Source organism: Hyalella azteca, unplaced genomic scaffold (assembly GCF_000764305.2).
Source record: "Hyalella azteca isolate HAZT.00-mixed unplaced genomic scaffold, Hazt_2.0.2 contig14378, whole genome shotgun sequence".
Taxonomy (NCBI): Eukaryota; Metazoa; Arthropoda; class Malacostraca; order Amphipoda; family Hyalellidae; genus Hyalella; species Hyalella azteca.
The window spans coordinates 8,455-18,920 of record NW_025944267.1 but is presented as its reverse complement, the minus strand read 5'-3'; the positions used below and the strand labels follow the sequence as shown (position 1 = coordinate 18,920).

Sequence of the window (10,466 nt, the reverse complement as noted above, 5' to 3'; positions counted from 1 at the left end):
GGACTAAATAAACACTCATTCAAGCCTTATTTCCTGAAAAACTGCAAGACTAGGTAGGTAAGATATATAATACCTTTGTTAAAAATATTTATGCAATAATCCAGTTAAACATATACCTCAAATTCAGATCATAGGTACATAATTTGAACAGCATTAATGGTTGATATAAAATGATCATGGATCTGAAGTTTTCCCAAAAGGTTTTCACTTTCACAACATTTCCTAAGAATGGTCTCCAGTATAGATTCCTTACCTTTCAGCTGCAGGAATATGTGTTTGATAACATTGGAAGCTTGAACAGTCCTGGGGCCAGAATCCGTCTGAACACAGTATGACACGTCACCATCTTCATCCCACTCTGGCAGGCAGGAGCCTTGTAAGTTGCTCAACAATGGCTCTGACGCTGATATATCACGCAACACCCCTAGCACCGAGCGCTGGCCATGACGAACCAAGCCCTGTTTAGCCGCCAAGCCTGTCACAACCTCGTCATCATGTACAGCAACAACTGCAGGAGTGACGCGATCGCCTCCTGCATTTGCCACTATGTTGACAAGTCCATTCTGAAAGATGAAATCCATTATACAAAGTAAAAGACATAATATTGAAAAATGCCCAACATCAACAGATACCAAAGTGGCCAGTAGGCTTTATTTGTTGTGAACTTTAAATGAAGTCTATTTTATAAAAAGGCAACCATCATCCCAAAAAAAAAAGATACATCGTAAAGATTGAACACGTACAGAGAAACATCAAATTAGCTTTTGACTTTATCATTGTGCTGCACATCAATAACAGAAGCAATAAAATCAAATTATTACATATCTTCTGAGCACAAAGCATCTTTTTTTCAGCAACAACGTGCAATAAAATGATATTCCATCTATCTGGTCATTTCATATAGAAATTGTTTTAGTTACTAAAATTTCAGTAAATTAGCAAGAAAACACCAACAACACCAATAAAAAGAATTGTGTATCATATTAGAAGGTGAACACAAGGAAATATGTCAAGCTTGCTTCAAATGTAAAATTTATGAGGTAAATAATTCCTGTCATTAAAACCATTGAGTCAAAATTAAAGATTTTTTACTCACTTTATTGACAGCAACACAGCAGGTGCTATTTCCAAAGTATAGTCCAAAGACAACATCCATCTTTGAGTTCTAGAATTACCAATGTAGGAAATATCAGACAATTTTCTTGAAAAAGTCCAAAACAATTTAAATCTAATGAAATATGGTACAAAAGTTTGTACTTTTAGCTTGATGTTAATGGTAAAACGGAATTGGTAATGCTAGATGGTTTCATAGATCTGGAATAGAATGAATTAGGATTAAATTTAATGGCTGAAGCAATTACCTATTATTTATAATCAACTATCAGGCATTCTGGAAAGGTGGCTTGGGAGGCAGGTGAGGGAGAAGAACCAAGAAAAAAATATAACTCAGTACTCACTGCAGTGAGTGACAGAGAGCGCATTTTCTCGTCAACGAAAACTTGAGGTCACAGACGGACGGACAGATGGACATGGCAAGCACAATAGTGCATTTTTTCTATAAATGAGAAAATGCGCTAAAAAGAAGATGGTCAAATGGTGTCAGCTAAGTCAAAAAGGACCCAGCTTGGACAGGACTATCTGTGGACAGAGCATCAGAGGTCTGTGAGGAAGAATGGGCACAAAATAGAAGAGCTTTGAGGACTGAGGAGTGGAGGGGATATCTACCTACACTTAGAGCAGGTTGCATTCCTATGAAAGCATGGCCTTCCTAGGCAGCAATTGGAGAGCAGTCACGACTCTGCAGTTCTTGGCATTCTCTTAAGAACTGAAGAATGAAGGGATCACCCCATGGAGAGTCTACTCAGCCTCCCCATTCGAGTCCACAGGCAGGCAGTTGTCTACTAAGAAGACTGCAATCAATAAGGCATAGAGGGCAGAAATTAAAAAAAAAATTTGCATGTAAAAAGATAATTTCATGAGATTTTTTCAAAATCTATGGGCAAAAATAGGTCATTTTCTTCAATTTTTACTAAAATAATTAGCCAGGGGCAATAGGGACAGGTGAAATTGATCATCAGCAAGGCGTTTTGTCTCATTCATGATAGCTTCTGTCCGATTTACCATTTTAAAGCTACAAGATGGCCAATGCAAGATTGCAGGTTTGTCTTTGCTAATTACTTTTCAGTCTTTGTTGCCCAGTACACAATCTATGACATTCTATGCACAATTTTGTGATGACCAATGATGCATTAATTTTTTGTCAAGGGACTTTTTTTTTTGCTGAGCATGGTAAATGTAATCTAAATTCTTTGCTGTTAATTGATTTTTTTTTTGTTAACTGGACTCAAGATTTGCTAACCAAGGTTCTACTGTTAATGCATTTTTAAGGGGTGTCCCAAGGTTATGACTCTGGGGGGTAAATTTACAAATCTTATGACAATCTCACTCTTATACGTAAATACTCAAAATCAACTATTTTATCATTTCAAAGTCTACATTGACTATAAAAGTTTCATTTTCACAAGCATATCCATTCATGAAATATTTTTGATATTAAAGGGAAATTTTCATTCCCATATATATAATGTAATAAAACCTATAAAAAACTTTTAAAAACCATGTTTTCTTAATGGACAAAAAAAAAAACATTTACTAATACATAACATTTAAGTTATGTAAAATGTTATGTAATGTTATATAAGAGTAAATGTTTTACTTTTTTGTCCATTAAGAAAACATGGTTTTTAAAAGTTTTTTTTATTGGTTTTATTACATTATTTTTAGTTTTGTAAAAACCATAAATACGTGGTTTTTTTTTTAAATTTTTTATATGTACCGTACTTATTTTCTACTTTTCAGTTAGCAATTTTAGCAATTCAAATCAATTTCCAGAGTTGGCAAGTGTGGATGTTCGAAAAAAAACTCAATTCCAAACCATGAATTTTAAGTGTTTTTTTTTCTAAAAAAATTTAAATTATTATTTTTGATAATCAAATCTTAAATTGTTAGGCAGCATAAGCATGTACGTGAAATTTCGAGTTTCTAGGATGTCCAGAAGAGCTTTAAATTGAGGTCTGAATTTTTGATGACAGATAGACACGAAACGAAGCTAAGAAAACCGTGGTAATATAGGGTCCATAGGGATACATAAATTACCTACCAAGCCATGGTCAGGAAGGTGCAGCATGTACGCCGAAGGTTCGTTTTCGGATGTACACCAGTATGCCAGGGAAGAAAGTTGCCAATATGCTTGCTAAAAACGGAAGTGTAACCCTCGCCAATGCTGCATGATCTACACAGGCACACGTACTTTACGATTGATGCCTGGCGATTGTCACAAACACACGTGATTTACGATCTATATAGCCGATGCCCAATGATCAACACTGATGCTCGCTCTTTGCAATCAAAGTGGCCGATGCCTAATGATTGACACAAGCGCACGCGATTTACGATCGTTTTAGCCGATGCCCAATGATCAATACTGATGCATGCTCTTTGCGATCAAAGTGGAAGATGCCTAATGATCGACACAAGCGCGCGCGATTTATGATCGGTTTAGCCGATGCCTAATGATCAACACAGAAGCGCGCTCTCTGCGATCAAAGTGGCCGTTGCCTAATGAACAACACAAGCGCACGCGATTTACGATCGGTTTAGCCGATGCCCAATGATCAACACTGATGTGTGCTCTTTGCAATCAAAGTGGCCGATGCCTAATGATCGACACAAGCGCACGCAATTTACGGTCAGTTTAGCTGATGCCCAATGATCAACACTTATGAGCGCTCTCTGCGATCAAAGTGGCCGATGCTTAATGATCGACACAAGCGAATAACACAAAATATAGTAACACTAACAATATGGTATTAACAACATAAAACATTGCAACACAAAATATCACTGCACAACAGCACTGCACTTATCACAACATATCACTATACAACACATTATAACACACCCTAACATGACATTACATTTTTAAGAACTAGAAGCGTGATGGTCTTTGAAGAAGCTCAATTCAGTGCCGGGTAGGGCATTCAGGGTGCAAGTGACCCAACCTTTCGGATTTTAGGAGTTTTAGGCCGTTGCTATTCGTGAGAAACGAGATAAGAGATGTGCGAATAGGATGAATATTGTGTGGGATGATGGTGTATTCTGTTCCATGAAACTACCGTCAGCTTATCTATTAGAGACGCCCGAGAGGAGTTTGAATGCCAGGCCCGCCTCTGCATGGACGTGTCTCGGAGGAAACGACAATGATAAAGCGGTCGGGGTATCAAGCAGTTTTAGAGCCCAGCACTGGGGTATAAGAGCTCAGGGTTCCTTGGCTATAAGAGCTCAGGGGCTTGAATATTCAGTGAAAATGTTTCTCATTGGGATTTGGTTCAAATATAATCCAGCTGCCTCCCAAGCAGTAGGGAGGCCTGGCCAATGGATATCTGGTGGGATTCAGAGGACGCAATTGAGAAGTGATCTGGGCCGATACTGTCGAACGTCTTAGAAAATTTTACGCCTTTCAGTAGGGTAACTTCACGTCGTGGTTTTCTGGCCGTCTCTCCAAATTCCGGGGCATATGTCACTCCAAATTTTGCATTCGCCAGAGATGGCGAGAATTATAGTTAGGTCCGAGGGATATCCTATAGGGCAGGAAGTGATTAGAGGAATGAATTAATCAAAATTGCAGAGGAAGGAGGCGTTGAAAAAATGCCTGAGATAAATAATGGAAGAAGACTATGAAATGAGCGGATAAAAGTAAGTAGGCCATTTCCGCGAGATATATTGCAGTTGTGATTCTGAAGCTGCATTGTGACACCGTTACACCACTATTATGGTGCCTGAGGGCTGAGTGTATATTTACAATATTTATTTGTTTTGGAGGTTATAAGTCTGCATCTAACTATTAAGTGCGAAACAAAACTATATTTTATATTTCCCAACTGCCTAATAACATTTTTTTATATAGCAATAAACTTGCAAAACCCATATCGCTCGAGGTGCTTTCTTCCTTTTCGAGGTACTATAATGGACCAAGATCACCTGATTAACAATGAAATAACCAAATAACACTCATTAAAATTAATTGGTAATAATTAATCTCTTAGAAAATAATTTATGACAAGGTACTTTTGCGGTAACATAATTGGAGAAGTGCTATAATAAAAGAAAGTATGAGCATTAGTAAATTTATTTAACCGTTGAGAGATTAGCACATTAGTATACTCTATGTACTTTTTCTTCGTTGATGTACATAGTATTTGCGATTGATATTCAAGCATCACATTCTTTAATTTCGTGGCAATAAATGTGTTTCCTCGCTCAATGAAGTGAAATGTTTTAATTACACGCCTAAAAATTTATACTACCTCTTTTATGTAAATTAAAAATGTAATTTAAATTAAAAAATATATTTTACATATGAAAATCGATTTATATGAAATTATTTTATTTATGAAAATTCATTATATGTAAAAAAATTTATTTTCAATATAAAGACTGAATTTTAAATTTACTAAATATTTATCACTCTAGATTCGGGAAAATAACATATTTCCAACCTTTTTTTTCATCCCAACTGCATTAAAAATGTAGTTTCTTCCTGGTCTAACGTTATGAGAAAAAGGTTCCAAAACTTTATCACGGAAGCCCTTAAAGAAAATTCTTTAGCGCTAACTTTGCGACTGAATATTGTTAGCAAAAAAACAACTGAATATTGTTAACAACAAAATATTTTTTACAAAAATTATCTCATGCACGAGCTGGATGGTTATTATATCATTAAGATAATTTTTCATTAAGCGGTTAATACACCTATTAATGCAGAGAGCCTTTGTAGCAGCGCGTCAATGTGAACCAAGCGTTCATTTACTTTCAACTCTTTCATATGCGTCTCATCAGAAAATAACTCCACTAGTTTCCAAATCACTAATATTTAGGTTGAATGTCCAGCAAATTTGAAGTTTAAAATTATCATAATGACGCGATCAGTAAATTTACAAAGATTGTCTAAAATGGTGGGAATGGAAGTATTCAATAAAGTTCGGTTAATGTTACAAGTATAGGCCTATATTACACTCTTCTTTCAAAATCGTGTTCGTTTAGTTTAAGAAATACTCTCCTCAGATCGGTGGGACGACTTACTACATCGTGCTTCACTTGCCTAACGAGAGAGAACAGAACCACACGTGCTCCAAGATTGTCTTCAGTACCGACAACAGCTTCAAGTATTACTACGTCGATCCGTGAGTATTGATCAAGACACGAGATCTGCATGGCCTGTATGTGCAATCCATGCATCATTAATCCACTGGAGGCGAGACAATATAAGCTGATAGTACCACATCAATTAGTCATTAATGTCGCGTTCGTTCATAAGTAGCAACAGGATTATTAGGAGGAATGATTTTTATCCTTTTATTTCAGTTCAGAAAGGTAATGTTCTTGCTTGCATTTTGCATGTTCATTCAGATGCACTTACTGTGTCACTTTATGTTAACGTCCCTGTTAAAACAAATACCGTGTTGCTGACGTCCCAGATATAAAGGAAATATCGTTTTGCCAACGTCGCAGATATAAAAAATAATGTGTTGCTAACGTCCCAGATATACACAGATAACGTGTTGATAACGTCCCAGAAGTAAACAAATACCGTGCTGCTAACGTCCCAGATATAGACAAATGCCGCGTTGCTAACGTTCTAGATATAAAGGAATACCGTGCTGCTAACGTCCCTGATATAAACAAATACCGTGTTGCTTGGACGGCTTACCCGACCTCCTTCACCAGCCCTGGTCGCATCGCACTAACCTTCGAATACATTGACAGTGAGTGAACGCAACGAGCACGCGTCATAACATAACATAACATAACATAACATAACATATTGATCTCGGCGCTGAAGTGTAGGCCTGATGTGGCTTGTCGCCGATTCTTTTCCTTTTCGTGCCTTGTTCACAGAAGATCTAATATCGTTTCATTTGACCGGATATTTTCATGACTGGCGATAGTTTGAAGTAGCTACTAGACTTCCACCGGGTTCGATATGGTGCTAGGCATTTCAAATTTGAACATATATTTTTCCATAGCTTTATCTAGTCTGTTCTTGAACGCGTTCATACTTGGAGCGCCAACGATGTCATTGGGGAGGCTGTTCCACATGTCGGTGATTCGAAGCGAGAGTCATGTCTGCACGTTGATGGAAACGGCGCAAAGAAAAAAAATATAACTCAGTACTCACTGCAGTTAGTGACAGAGAGAGCATTTTCTCGTCGACGAAAACGTGAAGTCACGGACAGACAGACAGACAGACGGACAGACGGACGGACGGACATTGCGAGCACAATTACATTTTTATTATCAGGATTATTCGTGGTTATTTATGGTTGAATAGCAAACAAAATTGAAAATGGGCTAATTTAAATGGCTGATGACAGAACCATGGATCTGTAATTCGGAAATTAATTTCAGAGTTGAGTATGGACATGAGTGGACATGAGTTTTGTGGGTCAACTCATACTGTTCCCTTTGGATATTACGGGCAAATTCCTGTGCTAAACTATGTGCTCCGCTTAATCATTAAATCTTTGAAATTTTTCATTTCCACTCAAAGTAAATCGCCATTATATGCAGTTACAGATTTTAAAAATTAAACAAAATTTATATTTATATGGAAAATTACAATAGCTTCAATATACAAAATATTAAGCTATACGATCCCAAAAATTTCGAAGTTATTTATTAACTACGATAACGAATTTAAGTCGATCCTTGAATTTTCCTCTTCTAATAGTGATATCAAAACTGAATGTCTAAATTTCAAACAAAATATTAGAGTAATAAATTGTTTCCGTGAATTAACCAACTTTAATGTCCATTTAACGGATAATTCGTTAAAATAGAATCAACTTGTGTACACAAATTTATAGTTTTCTAACATTACCTTTGAATGCAGATCAATATTTTTGTAAGTCCAAAAAATAATGCCGTATGCTGCGGTGTCATGAGTCACAAATCTTTCAAATTTCATACATTATTGCCAATGCTGATGGATTTTTCGGACAAGGTCTAGGATAATCGTTCTAAATTTAGAAAATGTTGTATTTGGCATAAACGTAACTTGCGATCACAAATGATCGTTATACGCTGAATTTCCGGTATTTTATTTTAAAGACGAACGGTTTAGAACAAGTGATGGCGTCTGTCTTGAGAGCATCATTGCACGCAGCCTGCGCTCGCGACTATTCAAAACAAATGTAATTGTGCGCAATGAGTGCAGTATATGTTTCTGTAATTTTGATAATAATTAATTCGTTTGATCGAGGATGGTTTTTCCAAAAAACACGAATTGAATGGTAATGCAGTTCACTGAACCTGTGGACATAAATTGAATGGTAATGCAGTTCACTGAACCTGTGGACATGAATTTAATGGTAGTGCAATTCATTGAACCTATGTGAGTTTCATGAAGTGCCATGACGGAATCAAATCCCTTACCAGTTATGGGGAGCGACTTGACGGGGCNAGAACTAAAAGAGTGGGAAGGACGATTAGTGTAAGACGTATTCGAGAACTAAATGTGTTAAAATGACGATTGATGCTCAGTGTACAAAATTCCCGAGTGTTTCAAGAACCCAGGTTTACGCTTCTTTACCAGATCGCTTCTGAGAACCTTTCATCACTAATGATTGTTATATTTACCTAGTTCTTCATGCAAAGTTTCTCTGTTGACAGTTGGGCTGCAAATTAGTTCACGAATCTAAGGTTTTTAATCGTTTGCATCTTGTGGTTTGAATACGTGGGTCATCGAATTTCATAATCTAATACAAAAAAAATTATTCATTAGATTTATTTCTCACCCCACTTTTTAGTCGTTTAAATTTACCACGTATTAAATGAGGTTCCTACGCTTCATTTCCCTCGTTGCAGAATACGTGTACACTCTAGCAGTGGCCCAACTCTTGGAGCTGCCAAATTTTGCTGAGGCTCTGAAGAAGACGCTCGTCTCGACAGGCACTGTCAACGCCAGACAACTCGAGGCCATTCCCCAGACTTGCCCCACTGAGTAGATGGAGCCGACAAACCAAAGTAGATCCGATAAAGTTCATTTTGCAGAAAAACCGGCGCTGATTGATAATATTGTTAAATATATAAATGAAAACTGGTCATCAATCTCCCGTGTCAAATAGATGTCAGTTAACATATGTTCGCAGTCTTCACGTCACTCTTATAAGACTACGAAGTTTGGCTAAATCGACAAAGAGCAAATTTAGATTTTAATCTTCAAATAGTGTCCACGAAAACAAAGTAAACATTGTTTGTCAATGTCAATAAACATTGACTCTCAATTGGGAATTTAATGACAGGCGAAATGCGAGTGCTCCTTAGTACATGGCTGACGAGATCAGGGTGTGGTGTACATTATGCCAATAGTAAACTAACGAGAATGGAATTCATTCTGCTTACTCCTCCAGGTTATGCATTTTTTACGTCCTCGGATTCTATATTCGTTTAATTCATTCCTGCAGTAGTAGTAGCAGATTTACTGGCGCTTCAAACAGGTATCTATTTCGCGCCGGAGTTAGTTTAGTGACCCTATGATTACTAGTGCTTCAGCTGCTAAGCTATCTCGCGCCGAATGTCACGTTGGGCATTATGGGCTAAGAACATATTGCATCACATGTATTCAGCGATGACCAGATCATATACAGTCGAACATGTTTATTGCTCTCAGGTACTCTACGAGGCGGTCTTCGCGCCGGAGGTACGAACTCCAGTTATGTCCGTCACTTGATCTCTTCCATCCCCCAGGCGTGCAGCCTGATTCATTTAGGCGCAGAGGTTCGGCATTGAATTCTTTGCTTACAGAGCGTGCGTCCGCTACAATTTAATTACCTCAGCTTTACGGACCAACTGCGGCGTCAGCCGTCAAGTATAGTATTTTCCGGGTGGCGAGTTGGGAGCAGATGTAGTTTAGAGGCATATGATCGGACGGCATCATGGGATCATGCTAGATCTCTGGTAGTAGGCTGAATTATGTCAAATATCGTCTATGGTTGTCGGTTCTAAAATTGTGTCGCGGGTATAATCCGGCAGATTTTCAATCTTATTACATCCTCAAATATTATGAGCTCAAACAGGTTCTGAGATATTCTTAACATTCCTGAACATCTCTAATAGAAAAATGGCATCAGTCGCACCGCACTTTAATTGTACCTAATTGTGTCATTTCCAACCCTTGGCTCTTGGGGTAATTTAATGCCCTATGTTCTCAACATTAGAAGGTCTACAGCAATTGTCGAATAAAATTAAAACTCATGAAATTTACTTGTCTGACAAATTTAAATATCTTTGATATAGCATAGATTAGAAATTTTCGACTTCTTATTAAACGATTTCAAATGATCGAGCTCAAATTGATGACATAGCCGAATTTAACGTAATAACACGAATAAATGATCGACTTCAAA

At 37.4% G+C, this 10,466-nt stretch overlaps 1 protein-coding gene across 1 annotated transcript; it reads right to left on the bottom strand.

Annotated features, from left to right (window-relative positions):
• Nucleotides 1-253: 253 nt before the first annotated feature.
• On the bottom strand, nucleotides 254-1,314 carry LOC108675585 (heat shock 70 kDa protein 14-like; the record flags this gene model as incomplete). The annotated part of the gene is made up of 2 exons (XM_018163608.1): nucleotides 1,097-1,314; nucleotides 254-563 (listed from the first exon to the last, which is right to left on the bottom strand). Coding segments are annotated over exons 1-2 (370 nt in total), but the record flags the coding sequence as incomplete, so codon positions are not given.
• Between the last annotated feature and the right edge of the window lie 9,152 nt (nucleotides 1,315-10,466).